The sequence below is a fragment of the Poeciliopsis prolifica genome, unplaced genomic scaffold (genome assembly GCF_027474105.1).
Source record: "Poeciliopsis prolifica strain line A6 unplaced genomic scaffold, Auburn_PproV2 SCAFFOLD005, whole genome shotgun sequence".
Taxonomy (NCBI): Eukaryota; Metazoa; Chordata; class Actinopteri; order Cyprinodontiformes; family Poeciliidae; genus Poeciliopsis; species Poeciliopsis prolifica.
Genome location: NW_026562380.1, coordinates 17711909 through 17735000, shown reverse-complemented (window position 1 = coordinate 17735000; position 23092 = coordinate 17711909). Strand labels below are relative to the sequence as shown.

At 42.4% G+C, this 23092-nt stretch overlaps 1 protein-coding gene across 1 annotated transcript in view; it reads left to right on the top strand.

The window, feature by feature from the left end:
• The window catches only part of LOC129359851 (homeobox protein Meis1), a 102804-nt gene that overhangs the window by 18248 nt on the left and 61464 nt on the right, over positions 1 to 23092 (top strand). The window contains exon 7 of the mRNA XM_055029777.1: positions 2912 to 3023. Coding sequence (XP_054885752.1) covers positions 2912 to 3023 — 112 coding nt within the window. The remainder of the gene's footprint in view (positions 1 to 2911; positions 3024 to 23092) is intronic.

Below are 23092 nucleotides of genomic sequence, written 5' to 3'. Positions count from 1 at the left end.
GACGTGTTTCGGCGGGATTTCGTGTGATGGACGAACTACAGTAATTCTGAAAGGGGAAACATTTGGTCAAAGTCTGAAGTGCGGCGCGCCGTTCGGACTGGATGGAAAGCGCCTGTGATCGAGATGCACCTGATCCGATATCAATATCTGTATCGATCCTGATATTGTAAAAAATTCTGGATCGGGAATCGGTGACATTGCGGGCGATCTATTAAGTCTAACCCTTTGCGTTGTGCTTTATTTAATTTGCATTTCCTTGTACATTTTGAACCATTTGAAATAGTTACTGCTGTTTTTTTCACATGTTTAACCAAAGTATTTCCCTTTTGTTTTTGACAGATTCAGTTTTTAAAATAAATTTTACTTTGGTTGTTGCTCTCCCAACTGCACCGACTGAACAAATTAAAGTTGTTTTTACATGTTTAATGAAAGTTGTGAAGCTATCAAGTGCTCTGTACTGGTGCAAAGTTATCAAATTAATTTGTGTTTCTGTAATTTGTGTCAATGTTTATTTTTTTTTGTTTGTTTTTGTTTTTTTTAAGAATTTAATTCATTTGAATTAAATTCAGCTCTGTTTTTCTGATTTCTGATATCGGAAGTGAGAAAGGTGTATCGGTGCATCCCTAATCTGTGGATATCAAATTTCAACATCCAGGCTTTAACTAGGCCACCATGGCACGTGCTTGGATTTAAACTAGCAGCTCCAGCTTCATGTTTATGATTTTTGTGCTGCTGTAAAGTGAAGCTCCACTCCAGTGTGTGAATGCATATCAGTACAAGAAAAGAGTTTCTCAGTGAGGATGGTGTGTTCAGGTTCAATTTTCAGGCTCAATCTGACCAGAGGCTCTTCTTCCACATTTCTGCTGTTTCTCTGAAATTGATTTATTTCTTTTTTGTCACTCAGAAAATCTACTAAGTTTTTAGCATTGAAACAACGAGCGGCTGATGTTTGTCTCACACAGTCCTGTGAGGCTCGTGTTTTATGATAAAGTCAGAGACGAGATGGAACATTTTTAATTAGCCGTAACTATTATAGTCACCAGAATTTTCGGCAATAGTGTCACATTGTAGTGTTTCTCTGGTGTTGTGCAGGTCCACCCTGTATCTTTTTTCTTGACCTTCTTACAACTATGCAGCTCTTTCAAAACCGAAAATGAAATAGCTTTGATTATGAGTGCAACAAGAATTTGTCATCTTATGAGTATTCCCATAAGTTGACCTCCAGAACAAGCTTGTAAAATAGAGGATTCATGTTATTTTAAAATCTGGAAACAGATATTTTAGCTCAATTTTGTCAGCTTTTGTAAGAAAACGCTTTAGCTAGATGCAGTATGTATTTACAGAATTGTTTAATGCGTGTTTTAGTTTGTAGCAGTGGGGATAAAAGTGGCTTTTTGAGTGGAAACGACTCAGGGGGGAGTGAATACTTTTGCGAGGCAGTAAATCTGCATGGATGAGTGCGATGAAGACTTTGACGTGCCAGTAACTGAATGATTTATTGCATAAATCATACAGTTATGACTTAGCTGTATCGGACTGGACTTCTGCAGACTGTCCAGTGTGCAGAAGACCCTCATCTGGCCTTACATGGACCCGACTTGCTATATATAAACTCCAGCTCTTGTCCAGACGCGATACGGGGGGGGGGGGGGAGCAGAGCATCAGTTTTGCATCATAAAGTTGTTGTATTTCATTTTATTTGTTATTTTTTTGTTCTTGAAGTTGGCTGCTCTCAAACATTTTCATTTGTTTTCATTCAGACTCGACCGGATCGGCATTGCATTTCATTTTGTTTAAGGAAAGATTACGGAAAAGCGTTTGCTTATTTAATTTTGCTTTTGCCGTGCCCAAAATGAAATCTAGCTCCACTTCAGTGCGAGTGGTCATCCACTTTTTTAACATATATTATTTTTATTTCATTTGTGGACCAAAACAAAGAATCTGTACCGATGGGGGAAATGCATGAGTTATTTACCTTCTGCTCTCTCCCTCTCTCTGCTCGGATGACATCACTCCCTGGCGCTTGCCGTAGCCTATCTTAAGTTGTAGCTGTTCTGTATTTTCATCTGCTAGTGGTTTGGGGCAAATGGAGGCGGCCACGGATTGCATGCTTCAGAAATCTGGGAACTGAAGCAACATGTTTGCTCTCTATTGATCTGGACCAGCCTTTTTGAGAAACGTCTAATAATCTGCATTTTATGAAAAAAATATATATATAAAAAAAAGAAAAGAAACGTCGAAGGACCTCATGAACTGCTGGATGAGCTTTCGACTGAATCATGAGTTCACTTTTAAGTTGATGCCATTCTGTTCTGTATTTTAAACTTTTCAAAAGTTTCTTTTTGTTGTTATTATTTGACATGCTGATTAGAGATCCAAGAACAATCTGAAAACAGAAATACAACTTAGTTTATTCTTCCAGCTTTCTCAAGAAAACACTTTAGTCATACGAACTTTGTTTAGACCAAATCCCAAAGATTTTCTTCTGAAATGGGTTTTTGTGGCTCTGGGTGAGTTTTTGTTATAGGGTTTCCTTTGCTTGAGATGCACTCAATTAAAGAACAAAATGTGACCTATAAATGCTTTCACCAACATCATACAGTAAAGCTATTGATATGGATATGCATTTTGATGTAGAAACAAATTATAAATACAAATTCTTCTTTTTCTGATGGATTCAAAACTGTTTTTTCTGTCTTTTTTAATGAGTAACGGTACTTGAGGGGAAGGGGCAAGTAACAAACTCAGTCACAATTCAGACTGGCAAAAGAAAATAGAAGTCAGAATTACCTTGACTGGTGCATCTGTACATATCTACATTCAATTCACAAATTGAAATTGATCAAAAACAAAAACAACCAATAGAAGTGTTAAAAATGGCCGTCTCTTTGGTTGTCTCTCTCCCAAACAGACATCCTGGAACAGAGACCACGACGACACGGCGTCCACGCGCTCCGGAGGCACGCCGGGGCCGTCCAGCGGCGGACACACGTCTCACAGTGGGGACAACAGCAGCGAACAGGGTAAGAGTTCGACAGCAGCAGAAGCTTGAAAAATGAACCAAAAGACAAAAGTTCCTTTCCTCTTATTTCACATTCCTGATGTGGATGAAGGAATATTACGCCTGTTATCTTTTTGAGTGTCAGTAGATTCTCTCAGAGGTTGATGGAATCGGATTCTCCTCGATTTTGTGCCTAGAACCCTGGATTTGACGTTTCTCTTCCTTTGTCCATTGGTGCATTGTGAGGATCGCTGTGTTTTCGAGAGAGGCAGACAGAAACAGCACGCTGGTTGTGTTGGGAGTGACGCTGCAAACCAACTGCACACAGAAACGCAACTTTATGCATTATTGAGGTTGAGTTTGGGAGGCAGAGCCTGGGTAGGAGCAGAGTACAAAGTCAACACAGACGTTCACACGCCGTGTTTCCAACTGAAATCCTGCTTCTGCTTCTTTTTTCCTTTATTTCGCCTGTACAGGTCAGCGCTGAGGACTCAGACGTTTAGCTTACAAAGAAAAGAAAAATAGATCATGTGGAAGAGAGGAATGGGCTGATGAAAGAGCCCTGAAATTACCGGCCCCGAGACAAAGAGACATTGTACAAGTGTGTGTCCACTCCTCTGCCTTTGATGCGTGATAGTCTGGGAGCAGCCAGCCAAGAGCTGATTGGTCGCTCTAATGAGCATGCTCTGTGCCGAGTTTGGGCTCCTGTCTCTGCGACCTTTGCCCCTTATTGACCAAACTGACACTTCATTTTTCACATCTTTCCAATTATAGACTGGCTCCTTATACTACAATGACTCTATCTCATCATCTCTCTGTCACCTCACATCTCTGTTTTCCTAACTCTGCCTGGGTTCTGGCAGGTTTTTGTTTTGCCGTTGGACTTCATTAGAGGGTAAAATGTGGAGCAGTGAGCATATGCGTGTGTGTGTATGCTTCTTGCTGACGCTGTGTGTTTTGAACTCTGTGATTAATTTAGGCGAGCGTAAATGGTCAACTTATTAAAAAAGAAAAAAAGACCACTGAGTTTTGTTAAACGTCGCTCAGTTGTTTTTGTACGTTCACCTCATAAGGCGCTACGGTGTTTCTTAGCATTTGATGACATGACGCCTTAGCAAGATTATTGATCGTCTAAACAGAGCTTGAACTGAAGAACGTTATCAAGACTCATTCATAAACAGAAAAGCTTCACTCTACTTTTGCTTTAGCACCCCGAGGAGGAAGAAGCTAAGCAGGGGCTACTATCTGAGTAGCTAACAGTTAGCCCATGCTTACAAATCAACCACATTTAACTGTTTGCTTTCTACTGAGTTCTCAACATTTTGCCACACAAATAGGTGAAAAGTGTGGGTTGATTCTTCACGTTCAGCTTTTCGGCTATGAAAAGACTGACCTGACCGTAAGCTGACTTTGCTGCAGCGCGGCGAGCCTGCTGTCCGTCGTGGGTTGGAGGGACTCAGTGCAGCGCTAACTGCTAACTGTAGCTACAGTGCAACTGGTGGTTTTACGTTGTCACCAAAATCTCCAATGACACAGAAATGGTTGCCGGATTTGTCACTTGTCGCCTTTGTTTGAAAAGAATTAGCTAAAGTGGTCTGAATAGTCTCTGAATGTAGATAATTATGCAGAGTCTAAACAGGGTCCCGAGCTTTAATCACACCGCTTAATGTCTGAAAAACCTAAAAAAATATCTAACACTTTCTTCACAATCTCACTGCATCCCTGCCTTAGAAATGTGACCTTAGAACAATTTTGTTGCTTTGAAATTCATAAAACGAGAAATAGATTCAAAATTGTGTTTTCCTCTCCGGTATGTTAAGGCAACGGCATCAGTTTGACATCGTCTGGAAATTCTTCTCTAAATGTCACTTTTAAGGACAAAGTGTGTTTCTAGGCTCCACTGTAGGATTTCCTGCTCAGGTGTGACTAAACTGGGGGTAGAAGAAGAAGAAGACACAGAGACATCTAAAACTCCAGACTGCGAGAAGGATTTTCTTGAAAGCATGACAAATCGCTTAGCTTTAGTCAACTGATTTTAACTAGCTGAAGGAGAGCAACAATGCGAATCTGTTGCGTAACGTTTGCGCTGCGAGCCGGTTCAAACCTATGTTGTGCCCGTACACGTTTAACCATGCAGTGTATTCTTTCTTAATCTCAATTTTTTTTGTCCTCTTTTTTTTTTTTCTTTCGAGGGCCCAGGTAGTTTCAGACAACTCTGCCATTTCAGAGCCTGCAGCCGCCGCGATACGTTTTACAGGAGCCCACATAAACAACTGGCTCCCGTAGCATCAGAGTGCGGTGACAACAGTAGAGCGCCGCGGGACGCGTTGGACCGCGTTCAGGTTTATATGGGTTAGCAGCTATCACTGCCACGTCATATTGGCTCGGGCAAATTCTGTGTCATTCACTTGGTAATCCCAGTAAGCTGGTTATTTATCTGTTTGGCACTTTGCTCACTCTCTCCCCGACAGCTGTCTCTCTTCCCCTCTCTCTCGCTCTTTCATCTTCATGTCTCACCCCCCCCCACCCCCCGATTTGCTGTTTTCCCTTGTCTCCCACCTACACTTCAGTCTCCCTTTCATTTGACTGTCAGTTTGTGTCTCTCTCCTCATGCATCCCTGTGCTTTCTCTCCTCTTTTCTCCTCCCCCTTTTTTTCTTCTGTGCCTCCCACTCGCTCTCAAACATCACCTTTTGTCTCTCCTTCGTCTTTCCTTCCCCTTTACCCCTCTTTGTTCGCCTTCATCTCCTGCCGCGCTCGCTTCCATTTTCCCCAACTTTGTCCATGTTTATCTTCACTCTTTATCGTTTTAGCCTCTGAACTTTTTTCTTCTTTTCTTCTCGGACAACACCTTTTCACAGTTCTCCATTACTTCTTTAGCTGTACCATGTTGCCAAGCGCAGTGTACCGAGACACTTGCCTTCAAACACACACAAGCTTTAAAGACACCCCATTCTTTAGCCATGGAATCGAGTTGTCTCACGGTTTGCAGCCACAGAAAGCTCGAACTCTTCTGGGAAGGCTTTCCATGAGGAGTTTGGAGTGCGTTCTCATGGGAAATATTGGTTCATTCTACCTGGAGCTTATTTGTAAGGTCAGACACTAATGTTGGATAAGTTGGCCTGTTGCAAAGTCTCAATTATAACCATCCCAAAGTTGTTCTATTGGCTCACGGTGACGTTGACACGGTCCACCTCATTAAACTTAAAGATGTGTGTGTTTTTTTGTTTTTTTTTTAAATAAAAAATACATACTACAGCTTTCACTGCCCCCTTTTTTATTTGGATAAACATGAACCTGACTTAAAATGATATAAACTGTATTAAAGACTTACTAAGGTTAAGTGGTGTTGAGAGAAAGACAGTTTAATCTTCCTGGAGGTGTTTTAATCCTCCACATAAAAAGCTAAAGAAAATGTTTGCCAGTTTTTTTTTTGTTTTTTTTTACCAATCTCTCTTATTTCTGCCCCTTTCCTCACTTCTGTCCTCAGACGTTTCCTTCCCTCTCCTCCTCTGCTCACCATCTCCTGTCCTCCAGCAGAGCGAAGCAGCTCAGACAACTGACAACTGAATTTGCCTTTCTTTTCTGGAGGGCTATTACTGAGAAAAACACATGCTTCTGCTCTGGTCTCCTTTCTTAACGGATCATTGACCAGTGGTACAAAAATCGCTGTTTTCACCCGGAAGTGTACTTTCTCTCTCTGTCTCTCTCTCTTTCTCTCTCTCTCTCGAAAATCAGAGAGCCGGAGAAACCGTGAGAACTCTGAATCGGCGTGAAACATATATGTATTATTATTATTTTTTTGTTTGATTGTTTGTTTTTCCACAATAAGATGGTTAACGGCGACTCGTAAACCTTGCAGATGTTTTGCAGAGCTTCGTCGGAGAGGCGGCGGGAGAGAGACAAAGCCTGGCTCTTATTCTTACATGTGGTGACAATTCTCACATGCTGCATCCTCAGTTATGGCGTTTCAGCTTTGACCACAATGCCCATGGTATTTTTTAGCTCCAAATTCCATTGGTAGTAACAGAGAAAGGGAAAAAAATATAGAGGGAGGATCACATTTGCTTCACACATGTCATTAAAATCATTTCTGGGTGTCTTCCTTTCCCCCCCAGAGGACTCGCACTAAAGAAAGACGCTTACACTTCTTTTTATTTATCATCATCATTATTATTATTTCTCCTCTCTTTCTTCGGGAGATTCTTTGCTAACATCCAGCAAAGCGCTGACGCTAATTAGTCCCGCTCTATTAGTCCAGCTGTGTACCAACTAGTTCCTACCAACAGCCAGGCTTTTATTTCAGCGGCCCACGAGCTGCCTTGGGTCGCACTCTTGTGTGCAAAGTAATGCTCGGAGGGTAAAGGGAAAAGCTAACAGATCATATGCGCCGGCCATGGCGGGGAGTCCCTCATGTCGTCTCTGTTTCTCTGGATCCTCTTTGCCTGTGTGAATTCGTATCGCGCGCGAGGGAAACGGAATGACATTCAGGCGGCGACTTGGCCAGCTGCAGCCGTGCGTTTGCTCTTTCTTTCTGTCTGAAAGCTACAGGGTTCGGCCTCTTTGGGGCTCGGAATCGTCGCGGGAGCGAAGCGACGGCTGCTGATATTAGATATGTATCGCCAATTATCCGGGCCGTTTGTACAAAGTGCCGCGCCAAGACAAATGGCTCCCTGTTAGGCTTCATGTCGGCGTCTGCCTTCGTTCGCTGGTGTCCAAGTTGTTTGGGCTGAGATTTTTGGAGTTTCTGACATCCAGCTTGAGGCTTTTTCATTCGGCAGATTTGCGTTGGAAAAACAAGTTGTACGCAAAAGCTTTCAGAACCGCTTCGATTTTCTTTGCTCTTTTTCCCCCCAAGCAGCTCGACTTTGTTGTAAGGATTTCCAGTGGTCTTGATCAGTAGGATCTCCAGGCTTTGTAGAAGTCTGTCCATGTACTTTTTCTTTAAACTTTGGCTGATTTGTTAAATATTTGAAAACATAATTTTGCAGAAAAAAGGTCGCCTTCCGTCTGAGCAATGTAAAATAATCTGTGAAAGATTGAAGAAAAACGTTGTGAAGAAGGTTCCTGCGCTCATTGTTGGTGTCTTAACATTGAGTTTGTGTTTCTACAAAACACACAAATGTCCAAGCATTTCTTTACCCTTTGCCTCCAAGGTCTCAGACTTTCTTCTAGCCTTTTAAAGTGGTTAAAAGGCTAAAATATTATTAGCACAGGATTTCATAGAAGACATGAAGAAGGAGAATGTCTGTTCCTCCTTCCAAAAGTTTGTAACATCTGAGGCGTACAACGTTGTCCTCGGTCGTCCAAGACAAAAGATGAATGGTCAGGCCTTTAAATCACCTAGAATGGACTACAAGTGAATATCCAAAAATTTTGTATTGTAGAAAAGAAAAAGACACTAACAGAGTGTCTGAAGATCCAGTTTAAAGTTGGTCTCTTTGCTCAGTTGTCCTTTTTGTTTAGCTTCATTCCTGATTTATCCCTTGAGTTTAATCAATCAATCAATCAATCAATCAATCAATCAAGTTTATTTGTATATCATATTTCAGCAACAAGGCAGTTTAAAGAACTTTACACCATAAAAACACAAAACTAAAAAGGAACAAAAGCATCATACAGCCACCAATTTGAGAAGCCAGGAACAAGCATTACATTTTGCCGAGCACCATCGTCAAAATCATCAATGCGCATCAAATGTATTGGTCAGTTTTCCATTTATTATGGTTCAGAAGCTGCATGCCGTTTCTCCATGTCTGGTTCTGGTTCTGGGGATGCAGAGCAGAACCAGAGCTTTATGATTTGATTTTGTTCGAGCAGCATAAGTAGCAAGCAACACTTCCTGTTTCCTGGTTTATTGTCATTCACTTCAGTTTGTGCTACAAGTTCTTCTTTGTTTTTTACTGCTGGGAGCTGGCGAAGCAAATTTGCTTGAAAATTTTTTTCTTTTTTTTGTTAGCTCTGCTTCACATTTGACTCTTCATATTTACCTTCAAAGAGTAGACTCCAACTTCAAAGTCCAACAAAATTTTGTAATTTTGTAAATTGTGATTGTGGAGAATTTAGTAGTGAGGGTGAATTTTACTATTCAACCAGATTCCATATGACAGGGTATTTAGAATCGGGTTATTCACTGCAAAATGTCTTGAAACAACAGAAATAAATGTAGCCAATTTTTGTCGTTATTCATAGCATATAACCTTCAGCGGTTGTGAGTCTCCATCGACCAGGCAGAGATATTTCTGATGTTTTCATCCGTCCATCCATGCATCCACCCTCCAACTTCAGTGCCCTCCAACAAGGTCAGAGCTCAGACTAGCTGCTGTTTGCGCTCGTCTTATTGGGTAGTTTCCAGAGTCAGGGTGGGCTTTTGCAGATATGGACACAGGAGCCAAGCAATCAGCGGTCGGCCTCTGTTCGTTCAATCGTTCAGCTTCCTGTGGCCCCCTCAAAGTCACCGATTAATTGGTCCGATTGTCCAGTAGACTGGAAGAGAGGGAGCTGTGATTGTTCGTGTGGTCTGTTACCCTCTATGACTTCCTCTACTCTTGCAGTACCTCGTATGTGCTGTAGAATCTGGAGCGGTAACCAAGTTCTGCGAAGGCGTAGAGACATACAGCAGCAACATTGCGCCAAATGGCTCCTCTCCTCTGTTAGAAAAATATCATAATGCATTAATTGGAGAGAAAAAAAAAAAACAGAACAAGGACGATGATTGCTCGGCTTGAGGTGCGCGTCGTCTAGACTATGTCTAGACATGATCGAGCAAGATCTCCCGGTCCGGTAATTGTCTTACTGGTGTCCAGCTTTACCAGTAATCTGTTTAAACGTGAGGCTCTTGTGGGTGGATAAAAGGCATGCGGTTCCCTTGATTTAGAGTTTTTTTTTTTTTTTTTTTTCCTTCAGTCGGTATCACAGGAGGTGTGGTGGTAGAGGTAGATGGCGGACACAAACACGGTTCTCCTTTTGATTTCTTCTGGGTGTGAGTATAGGGGAGGAGAGCCAAAGCAGAATAAAAAAAAAGAAAAAAGAGGCTCAAAGAAAGCGTGTAAAATGGAAGAGTGAGACGAGATGAAAGGGGAGAAATCTCCGCTTAAATGCTGCAGAAGCCTTTTGGAGGGTGGAGCAGTGTCTTCATGTGTGTGTGCAAATCGGTAGGGAGAGGAAAGCGGTGGAAAAGTTGTGGCTAATCACGGCGTTAAGTGCTGGTGAGTGTCGTTTGGGTAAAGGAGCGCAGCACCGCTCGTGGAGACACTTTAAGGTGACTCTGGCAACATAAAACGTGTGAACCAAAATTTTTGTTCTCACGCAGTTTATAAAAAAAACCCAATATGTGACAGCTATATAATCTAATTGCTTTGTAAGACGAAGCTTACAAAGCAGCCCCGGACTGTGTGTTTTTGGTAGCCATGTTTATTCCACCGTCCCCAGATTTACGGCTTCTCAAACATTATTACCTGCAGTTACCTGGGAAAAGTAAAGGCTTCTCGGCGCCCGGGCTTGACCTTTCTCAGTCAAACTCACTGAGGGCTTTACAACTTCTCACTCTCGCTATCGCGCCGGCTGACGCGTCCGCTGTCGAGTAATGACACGTCTTACTGAAAAACGATGTCCCCTGATAAGATTTTATGGCCAGTAAGCAAACTCGAGTGGCCTGAGTTTGCTCCTCTCAAAAGACAACAAAAAAAAAAGAAAAAAAAGAGGAAATTGTTTCAGGTTCCCACAGAGCGGAGTCCGTTTGCCTTTAGGATTAAGGCTGTTGTCACATATCTGCTGGAGACGGGAGGGGGGCAGGCGGACAGCGACGAATGAAAGAACCTAAAATAAAAGCAAACAGCATGATTTCCTCCACCTCGCCTCGCCTCTCTTATACATCATTTAACATGAAACGATCCTCTGCCTGTTCAATCACATCCACGAACTCGCTTTTATTGGCCTGAGTCAATATTTTATGTGTGAGAAGCTAATAATCATAAACCCATCGGATAAGATGTACACGCACATTTGACTGTGAGACTTTGGGAATTACATGAGGGTTTTGTCAAACATTTAGAGCGAGAATAACTTTGGAGTATATTAGGTTTTTCAATGGCCATCGTAATGACAGGCTTTTAGAAACAGCAGAGTTAAACAAGACAGGGCAGGACTGTTAGGGTTTGTTGGAAGAAAGAACAACGTATGAAATGTTCTTTTTTATCTGGACACCATGCCATTGGTGCTTAAACCCAAAGATGGAGAAAAAATCCAATTAAATCCTTGAATTGTGATTCCAAGTTGAAAATTTCAGAATGCATTTAAAATACAGTTTTTGATGAGGGATGCAGTTTGACTTGGCGTTTAATTTATACCCAGAAACTTGAATGATTAGTTTCTTGCTGAGGAAAAAGCAAAAGTGGAGCCCTGGAGTTGGTAAAGTTGAGGGTTTTTTCACCAATTCTCGCCTCAAAATTCAGCATGACTACCACTTATAAAACTCAGACAAAACCAGCTGTTTATTTCTGTTTCCACTAGCAGTAAACCAGTTACCAGCCACAGTGTTGAACAGTTTCTGTTTCAGTGAGGCCAGAGTGCTTGGATGCATCACAGGGTTCCCACACAAAAGTATGAATTTAGCTTTTTATTGTTTCCAGATCCGTGTTACTAAGGAAAACTAAAACATATGGCATAGAAAAATGTTTGGATTTCCTGACTTTCGTCCATCTGTCCATCCAATTTGAACATGGAGGTGCAGCAGCCGGCTCGTTGGATCGCCAGTTGCTTTCCAACATGCAACCAGATCGCTTGCTTTCACACCAGTCCTGCTTGGTCCGTTTTAATCATACTTCAGAAAGTCCGCTTTGTTTGAAGAGGTGTGAATGAGCAATCAAACACTGAAGGGGAACAAAAGAAGTGAACCGTGGTCCACCTGCAGTCCTCGGTCTTTGTTGGGTTGAAGTGAACTCTGGCACGGTTTGAATGCGAACCGCCAAGCGCGCTGGAGGCCGGTTCAAAAGCAGGAAGCGGAAATACCGCCGGGCATTCTGGGTAAATAGAACCAAGACAAATATGTGTGTCTAGCGCAAGCAAGCGAAACGGCTTGTGGTCTTTTACCAAAGACAAAAAGAGAAATCCTACAACTGCTAAAGTCTGACGCTGCTTCGTTTTGATTTCTATTTTACAAAATGGGAAGTTGCGCTCATGTCTTCTTCTGAGGTTTTCGTGTCGTTTTCCTTAAGTGGTTCTTGGTGCAGCTCCACCACAGGCGGAGGAGGGAACAGGCTTTTCAAAGGGTTTTTATTGTTTGACACAAAGCAGAGTGAAAAATGAACCGCAGCAGCTGAACATGTAACAATGCTGCAATTTTTGTCCTGAGTTGAACCAAATCGAAGGGACTTTCATGTGTGAAAACAACCTCAAGCTCAGTCAACCACAAATGTAACTTCTATCTTCAGATGTAAATGAAACACAACACAAGCAGCCGGTCCACTTATCTTTTTGACTGCATTGTACATATTAGCTCTGAATCATAGCTCAGTTTACATAGGTTAAATTGCATTATATTTACCCTGTAAATAGCTTTTAGTGGCTTTTCTGCCACTAAAAGTCAGTAGTGATACATGTGGCAGAGCATGGATGTATGTGTTAGCTCCCCTCTCTCCTGCCTCTTTCCGCTCTCCTCTGCATTTTCCCTCCCGCCGTTTGCTTGTTTTTGACTTCCTGCGATGACATCGGGTGGAATCGCCGGCACGTTCCGAAGCCAAATTATTGTTCCCTCTCCTCCTTGTTACTTTAAGTTTCCCATGCATCCCTTCGGCTGGTGTAGCCGTCCGTCTGGCGGCTACATGTGGGCATGTTTGCATGACCAAAGACATGCAAAGTCTAGCCCCGACCATTACAACATGCCTTGTGTGCAGAATTTACATGAAATACATATTCATTTATGACAAGCATCTGCACGAAATATCATCCTTGGTACTCCAACCCCCACTTCATGTGCCTGGGCTTCCCTCAAGAAAGACTCTAAATATTAAAAAACTAAATAAATTATATTTATATATTTTTTTGCAACAACTTATTTTCTGTTTTTAATGCACAAATGCACATGGATACACAGTCTGGTGCTTCAAAAGAAAAGAAGAAGAGCAAAATGGTTTCATTTCAATTGCTTGACTGAGGGAGTGCTAGTGGGAGGGAAGTGTATCTTTAGCTCCTATGTTATAATTGTGGCACACTAATGATGTAGACACATTCTCACTGTCTGTTTACAGGAAGCACTCTTCTTTAATTTGTGACTGGTGCGAATGCCAAATGCCTATATCTAATTACTGGTGGTTGCTAAAAGATACTGTTTACACACACCCTCTGTAGCCTTCTCCGTGTCTCTTGTGTGTCAGAGGGGAGAGATTAGCAAAAGAATGCTTGAATGCGTTAGAAGATTTTCTCTTTTTTTCTTTTTCCTATGATTTTCACTTACCGTCGCACAACAAGACGTCCCGTCGCGCTTGACGGTCTGTCCCGGAACTCCAAAGACATTTTCGCGCGGCGGCGCGCCTCAAAGTCGATCTGAAAGCGTATGACCCGACAGAACCCGGTTCGGGTTCAAGTTATGTGCACGCCACTGCAATTCGCTCAATTGCAGTGCAGCCGTGTCCCAAAGGAACACGCTGGTTTCGTCAAATTACTAGATATCGCTGCGTTTAGAAGTGAATTCTGCAGCTCGGATTTGCAAATGTAAGCACTTTGAAGCGCGGCGAGGCACTCGTCATGCAAATCAATGTGGCAGACAAGGACGAAACAAAACAAAAAAATTGCATATCCTTTCACAGATGCAGTCGAGCATGTGGGTGTTTTGGCTGAAAAATTACAACAACGCAACAAAAAACGTGACAAATTTGGAAGGGTCACCAGTTTGGGCTCCTTGTTATGCTCCTGTCTTTAGCTCCAAATTAACTGGAGTCACATGTCAACTCCTGTGCTTGGACGTGTACAGTACACACAGCCTGAATAATGCAAAGATAAGCTGTCGAAGAAAGACAATGTCCCGTCCCCCTAATAGAAGCAGTTCGGCTTCTAAGGGAATCTGACAGTAAAATCACAGCAGCTTGTCACTGATGTGTCACAACACATTATGAATGGTCCAGAAAATGACCTTAAACTCTCTCTCTCTCTCTTTATCTCTCCCTCTCTCTCTTTCCTCTGACTTTGCACTCCTGTCACTGCCGACTGCGTCTTCCTCCCCCTCACTGGAAACCGAACCGAGCTCAGGGCCCAAGAGGCCTCTGATCAGATTCATGTTGAGGTGTCACTGATGTCTAAATACAGTATTATTATAGAAAACCTGAGTTGGATGACTCAGACAATGTCTTGTCCTGACTGTATATAAATTAATGTATATATCTGAGTTTAAATGAGTTACATTTGTTTTTACCTGTTGAGGTATAAAATATGCATTTTTTTTCTGTTATATGGGTCAAAATAGAACAATAACTAATAACTAATATCAGTTTAGAGAATTGGGGCAATCACCTCTGCCAATTGTTGAAAGTCACAGTTCATTTTAATACTATGCTCATACTTTACTTATCCCAAGTGGAAATTAAATATTATTGTAACTAATTTCTTAAAAGAATTATTGTGCATGTGGGCAGGAAATTCACTGTAGCAGCCTGCGTTGCAGTGAATTTGAAGAAGCCTCCGACTGAAGACAGTCTTATGAATAGGACTGTCGGTAATTTTCTTGATTTTATGTATTTAAGAAAAACGACATGTTTCTATGTGGATTAAAGCTTTATGTGCACCAGGAGGATGTAAGGCGGAAGGAACAGGTGAGATGAATAAACTGAATGTCCAGCAGCGATAGGGAGTCTTACTTGTCAAGGTTACACCAAAAGTGTGTAGCAACAGGTGGGGGAGGGGTAATGCCATATCAACGTATTCTCCATTTATATATATATATATATATATATATATATATATATATATATATATATATATATATATATATATATATATGGGGTTTCTGTTGTTGTTTTTTAGTCTAATAAAAAAGGGAATCCATTGCTGGAACCAAACCGTGCTTAGTTTGACCCAACAACAGCTCACACACCAACACATGCACACAGAGCATTGCCCACACACACACATCCACAGAGAGGCTATGTTTATTTAGCCTTTTGATAAAGAGATTAGTCTCATCATCCCACTCTTTCAAGCTAGCAAAGGGGGTCCATGTTCAGGAAATCCTGGCTTTCCTGATACAAACTCCTGTTAGGGAGCAGCAGCTTAAGGAAACACTTGTGATAAGACATGCACTATAACTCTTAAATGATAAAATAGGCAGATTCTATTTTTAAGAGGGAGGGGGGATAGTTAAAGTGGGGTACTGGGAGTTGGCAAAGGATAAACACAAAAAAGTTAGAGGGGGGTTGTGAGGAGGAGGGTGATGTTTTTTCTTTATTATTAACTCAGTGGTAGAGGTTGGAGTCCAGCTTAAAGCTACAAACAGCGAAGTGCTAATTTTAGCCTCCAAAGAGGATAAGGATAAATAGCTTGCTGCCAGTTTGCCATATGGTCTCCTGCCGATTATATTGTGTCAGGAATATTTTCGGCCCCGCCGCCACCCTTACGCACACAAGCAGTCACCTATGGCCAGAAGGGCTGTTTTCGGGTTTGTGATATTAGATAATATTAGACAGAGCATACGAGGCAAAGAAATTCGGTTTTATTTCATACCCCGAATCTCTTGATAAGAACATCAAGATGCTGAAACCGGTGGGTTCAGCCCTTTCTTTATCCATTACTGGAGCTTCCAGCTGCAAGCTAACATTTGGCCTCTTCTGTAATCTTACGCTAGTTGGTTTATATTCTCACTTGTAAATATGAACCTTGCAGAAGAATAGAAAATGAGTCTCTTTCTCTATCTCTCGACCGGCACACATGCATATGTTCACATGTAAATGCAACACACACACACACACATACACACACACACACTCTCACAGCTACTCTCCATTATTCTCTCACTCTCTCCCTCAAATTGAAATAATTCAATTTATAGACACAGTTCCAGACCTCCCTGGCTAAGAGCATTATGCATGGAGCCCCCCCCCCCCCCACCAGCACACACCTCCACCCCCCAACCGCTCTCCTCCTTTTTCCGAACAAAAGACGGGGGAGAATTTACCAGCCGGCTCTCCAAACGCTACCAACACAAAGCCAATTTCATGCCAGGAAAACACCAGCAGAAGTGCCATATTTGGTCACAGCCTTCATCCCGGCGGATTTTTATTCCTCATTGATATGGGTTGGATGCTACTTATGCTACTGTTTTATAACCCTCGCATGGCCCTGCCTTGCTGTAGACTGGGCATGGGCCAGTGTGACTTTCTCATATTTTTTGAGTGAAAATACCACAGCATCAGAGCACAGCGGTTGTAATGAACAAAATAAATACAGAACAAGGTCTAATATCTTTTATTCAAACAGCAAAACAACATGATGTGTTACTGCTTCTGATATAACAGCATGTTGATGACTGGGATTGTTGAAATGTTTTGTTACTTTACACATTTACCAAATGTAGTGGTTGTTTCCAAGTCCTTTCTGTGGAAAATAGTATCTGTTTCACTGTTTGAGTCTTTATAGAGCAAAAGTTATAATAAGCTAATAAAGATTAGTCAGGTTATCTGTTCTGGTTGCTGGCCTGCAGTCAACTTAAAAGACTTGCTCATCAACTTAAGACCTGGGTGGGTGGAGGTATGGGTGTGTTTTTTTAACCATAAATGTTTCCAACAACTGGATTTGTGTCAGAGTGTCTTGGGTTGGAAATATAAGGGTTGTAGTTGTTTACATGTGCTTCTGCTGGCAACTGCAGGCCATCACATTCACTGTGCACTGGAGTGGTTTGTAAACAAGTATGACGTTTCAGGCGTAAGGGTCTGTTCCTCTAAGCCAGAAAAGGGTGGATTCTCCCTCTGGGTTCCTGCCCAAAGTGGAGGTGTTAAAGCGTCCCGGCTATCTCGTTTGGGGGGAATTACCGGATGGGGGTAGCAGATGGATAGACGGATTGGGTTCTTGTCCGAACTCATGTGGTTCTCTTCTCCAGTATGTAGTGGTGAAGAAAGAGCTTAGCTTAATGGTTTCTCTACAATCTGACTATCACGTCTAATCATGAGATATGGGTAATGACTCAAAGAACGAGGCCCTGGAGTTAAGGGGATGGCATGCACTTCCTCCATAGGGTGGGTAGTCTTAGACTTAGAGATTACATAGAGAGCCCTTATTGCTTCTCCACATTGAAAGGAGTCTGGTGAAGGCGGTACACTCATCTGATCAGGACACCTCATCATCTTCCATGTGAGGTTTTTCCCGCATGCCCAGCAAACACTCAAGGGACCATATGACTCCTCTTACTTGGGAAATCCTTGGGAAACCCCACAGTGATCTGGAGTATACCACTAGGCAGAGAAATGTCTGTTCTCTTCCTGGAACCTGTTACTCTTAAAACCTGATCTTGAGTAAACATACAATCGGTGGTTGAATTTGTTTCTCCTGTGTGTAAAGGAAAAGTGAAACACCAACAGTGCACTGAAACAAGTTGGGTGGATGCAGCTCTGCATCACATAATGCCCCCATACGGCTGGAGAAAACTCTGGTCACTTCCTCTGCCACCTCATGAAAAGAACATTAAAGCGTGTCCCGAAACTGGTTTTCAAAACCTCGCTGTATTCAAACATGGCGCAAGGTTCTGCATTTGTAGATTTTGCTCTTTTGAATGTGCCAGGTTTCTCATGGCCATTTGAATGCGAGCCATTATGTTTGTAAGAAACATAAAGATGCAAAAGAGCCACGAGTAAAATGTCGTGCTGTGCGCCGAGGTAATGTGGAATGCAGTAAGTTGGAGGTAAAGAGTTGCTTAATGCAAGTCTTCTGGTTTAAAGCTTGACCCAGGGCTGACCCAGACCAAACATGCTGTCCCCAGAGGCCCCCTCCCATTGGTCCCTTTGACATGGATACCTGCAAGAGGGATTCGGCAGAGAGATAAAGACCTCGGTGAACCTTTTCAAGAGTTTAGGGAGGGAGAAGGCGGAAAAAGAGAGAGAGAGCCAGATAACAAATACCTGTAGATAAACACAACAGTAGGCTGGGCTGGAGGGTAAGCTTGGGCGTTTACTTTGTGTGTTTGCAGAGCGACACAAAGCTTGCCACTTGCGGTGCACACACTTGTGAACACGCATACATTGGGATGTAACCCGATCGTCCCTTCTCGCTCCGGGCCAATGAAACCTAAAGAGATGAGCAGGTACTGGTGGCAGAGATCCCAACCGGTGATAACCTTTGGACTAAAGGCCTGAATGGTGCCGTTAAACACACATTGAAAGTACATATATTCATATTCATATATATTTATGTGGGTGTGTGCACCAGCTTCCAGGGGCAACCTTGGAGTGTTTGTTACATTGAGATTCTATTCAGCAGAAGGGAGGTCATACTCTTCCAGGAAGTCACCCTCCAGAGAGGGCTGCCTCTTTCAGGAAGTGACTCGGTGGGAATGTGTGGCAGGAGCACCAGCATCCACGGGGGGCATATCACTTCTGTCCACACGGGCCCATGCTCCACAGGAAACGGGTCGCTGTAAACCCACTCACTTCCTCTTCCTCTGCTTCTGTCCTAAAAGCCTTATCAGGGCCGCGTATGGGTCGGCTGATAGGACTCCTAATCCTCTGCATCCATGCAACACCGCATCCTGTACCTATCAAGGCCATGACAAGCAGGCGTTTTGGGGGCTGGGGGGGAGCAGCAACACAGTGTTCTTTTTTCGGGTTGTGGGTTGGCGGAGAGTTTATTATTCAACGAGAAAGGAGCTTGAATATTTTTAGACAAACATGTAAAGGTGCTTAATAACATATCTTATGACAGTGAATGTCCTAAACCCCTGAAATGTAAATCCAACCACACGAGTGGGTTGGCGTCTCAGACACAGGGACTTAAATTGTTTTTTTATAACCAGCCTTTCCTTGACATCCAACTTGTTAGCACAGACCATATTAGACGAAATACGAAAATCTTGTGTTATTCCATAACAGCCATCTGGATGCTAATGCACTATTATTAGTGCATGCCACAGCAGTGTTAGCGTGCCTGTACTATCTGAGTGCAGGTCTCAGTTTGGCCGGCACTGATAAGCTGGCAGTGGGAAAAGCCGTGTGTGCTGAAACTGTTTGTCAGAGGTTGTATCAGACGTGACCTTACACTGTAGAAAGTAGCAAAAACGAGCAACGAAAGAGTTCTGAATCACTTTAAGTGAGATTTTGTTAAAAGGTAGCATTTTTTTGGCTGCAGATAGCTCCCTCGCCCTCGTCACTTTGCATGAATCCAAATTACATTCTCCTTGAAACCGAAACTCGCAGCTATGGTCTGACAGACGCCAAACCAGACTCCAGTCGCCGCTGTTTTATGAATCTTTGGTTATTAACAGAGAAACCATGGCTGTTTACACTGTAAATTAAGGCAGGAGGTGTTCCACAGTCAATGAGCTTCCTGTGCCAAACACATAGTGAGAACAGAATATCAGAGTAACAGCCTGATATAAAAGTAAGGGGGTGGGGGAGCAAAGGCTATAAAATTTCGTTTTTAAAACACTTAAATATTTTTGCTTTTTGCACCACTAAAATTAGACGGTTCACAGCCTTCAGCGCAAACATAAAAGTGTGATTACTGAGAGCACAGGCTGGTTGCTGGGAATGACATTTGCACAGGATTTTTAGTGCCTTATAATGGTAGTTTTATCTGGCTCGGCGCAGCTGAATAAGTTAGCGGTTTGAAAATTATTTAAGAAAACTTTGCTTTGGGGACAAGAAACGTATTTCATTCAACTCGTGTTGAATTTAAACTGCCTGAACTTCATTTGGAGAGCAGCAACGTATTTACTTGTAGTTTTCCTCTGCAAGATGTGTTTCTTTGAAAACATACATTGCTGTATTAGTGGATATTAACTGCACTTTCACAAGGGGCCATTTTGATGTCTCTTTAAAGTGTTTCCCTTCTACTTTTATCTATTGAATTTTGGTCCAAAGTAAAGTCAAACAGGATATTTTTCCTTTAGATTAGCTGAAGTTTCCTTCTCTTTGTCCTGCATCTACATTCAAGGACTTTGGAATGCCCTTCAGCTCTTCAGCTGACTTTTGGAAAGAACTGTGGTGCCATTGTGCTGTTAAGTGCTTTTACCTTTTGTTATAGTCCTTGTCCTCCTCTGCCATCCCCTCCCCCCTTCCCGTCCTTCTTCCATGGTCCATTTTCCCCTCTCTATCCGTTTGCCGTGTGTTAAACTCGACCGCAGCTCGGTGTGCTGTAGGTGTCAAAAGCCCTCTGACAGGCTGCAAAACAATCGAGAGCGAGAGTTAAAAGTGAGGCGGCTGAAAAAGAGGCACGTTCTTCCACAGTTTCCGTGTTTTAGCCTTTGTGTCGGAGGCCAAGAAGCTCTGCGCCGCTCTCACCGGCGCTGCTATTTCAACTGTAACTCTGGCCTTCTGTCTCCAGTTTAGGGAAAAAAGGGGAAAGTAAACAGCAGCACAAAGACAGGAGAGGGGGGAAAAAAAATCAATAGCTACACAAGAAAAAGTGCTGCACATGAAAGGCTGAATTCATTGCCCTGCACTTTCATTTTAGGGTTGCGGCGTGCGTCTCCTTCTACCTCGCTCTTTCTTTCCCAGCTGATCCGGGAGCGGGAGCACTACGCCAGGCGGTCAATGCGGATGTGTGTTTTGTGTTTGCGAACGCCGAGGCTTGCTGCAGCTTAATGTCGTGTCGGTGCCCTGCGCTCGAGGCAGTTTCCAGCGTGTCAGGCAGCCTGTGGTGATGACCCTTTTCGGGAAAATGGCACAGAGGGAGCAGTCACATTTACACTGACATTTTTGCCATCACCTATGGCTATGTCAACAGGCCTGATCCCTCCGCCCCCTCCTGCCTCCACAGCCAGTGGATGGGCCCCAGCACAAACAGACAGCAGCATAAGAACCTATTGCACTGGGAGAACTGCCCTAAATAGAGTAATGAACATCCCGTAAGAGTCCAATGGGTCAGACTTTAGGCTGTCATTACACTACCAACACAAGAAGAATAGAATAGAATAGACTAAATCTTTACTATGCCCCAGTTAAGATATTCACAGTATAGCAGCACCATCATGGAATCAGAGCAATCAATATAGATACATTAGAAACCAATCACAAAAATAAAACTAAAATACATCCTCTGTTAATACAATCAATATAATATGTCCCAAATTATGCCATAAGTCTTAATCTATTTGTTGAAGCTGTCACCACGTTCTGACAGTATAATATTAGACAAATAATATGTGACGAGATCGAGCTGCCTCACTTCCTGCCAGCAGAAAGGCAATGCTCCCGACCTAGCAACAACCAATCAAAGCCAGGAGGCGGGTCCTAGCGCTGTCAATCAGTGACACTCAGAGTGCTAATGGCGGAGAGACAACTTACCATCACAGGAAAATTGTTAAGCCAGCATCATCGGTGGCCATGATGATGAATGGTGACTAGCCTGAGCATTTGTGGCAGGGTTTGTGTTGTGCTGAAACAGCTGTAGCAATGGGAGGGTTTGGGCACGAGAATGATTGACAGCGCTAAGAACATCCTCCTGACTCTGATTGGTTGTTTCTGACTGCAGTGGGAAAAGTGAGGAGGTGAATTATTGTATTTATGGTTTTTGTTTTAATCTTTTACAGATTATTTGTCTTATACTGTCTCAATATAATGATCATTTTAACAAATATGTGACAATTTTTGACATTTGTTTTTATATTTGTGCAGAAAAAAGCCTATGAATGAGATTTTGCACAAAAACTGAACTTTTCAGTACTGCTCATATAAGCGGAGATCAAAAATACGTACAACTTCCTGCAGTTTAACAGAAACATTAGGTTCTGAAAAAAAAAAAAAAAAAAACTCGACCCTTATTGCAACAGCATAATCTGCTGCACATCTTATCACACTGACTAACATAGAGTTGAGCCCCCACACACTTTTGCTTGTCACAACTCCAGGTACTTTAAACTTTCGAATCATTACTCAGACTTGGCAAGTTTGGGAGAGTATTTATGCTCCTGTTGTCAAAACATCTGCTTTGCCTGAATGGAATGTTCTGCTGTCTTTTCTACTTTGATGAGAGCAGTAGTGCCGTTTGTCACGTCTTAAGCATTTTCCAATAAGAAAACTTTGTGACATGGTTATTTTGAGCAAAACCTTGTTATTTATTAACCGCTTCCTACAGTTTTGTTACATTGTTTGTGCTTATGTTTTGAAAGGGATCCAGGTTTTTCATGTCACTTTGATATCTCATAGTCCTTTATTAGGGGTGTCACCCGGAGAACGGAGTGTGCTTAATATGTTCACAAACAACAACACACCCAATCGGCTCCCACAAATTTTCTGATTTCTACGCCAACTTTGTTTCAATGCACGTGTTTTTTTTCTCCTTCTTTTTATTATTATTGTCATTCTTTTTTGTTGCAACTTGAAGACATTCCTCTTATCTGACTTCCTAATTTCCTCAATCAGATCACGGCAGCAGAAATAATTGCCCCAAACTTGGCTGAGATTCTAACAATAACAAGACTCCAGTGTGCCTTAATGACAAATAATGCCTGAAGATGACTCACCAGTTGCATTCGGTATTGAATCTGTCAGCGCCCATCCACAAAACTGTCATCATTCAAGGAAGGATTGCTTTGTTCTTGCAAAGCGCTCTTTATTTATTGTAATTACTTTAATGGAATTGTCTTTGATTACAGGAAGCAATTACTTCAGTTTGCTCATCGTTGTTTACCTGGCTAGCTCTCTCTCTCTTTGTTTTTTTTTTTTACAAGAGGAGCTTTTTCTTTCTTTCCTTTTTTCTTTCTTTCCTTCTTTTCGTAGTCGGTGGAATTTCTGCAAAGATCTGTTGTTTCTTTTCTTTTCTTTTTTTTTTCTTTCGTCTTCAGGGTCACATGATCCAAACAAAGTGGCTGAAGTTTGAGGTGAACATCTAAAACGAGCTAAGACCTTCTGGCAAAGGCAGGAAGGGAAGTCTAGACTAGCCATATTGTTTTCCTGAC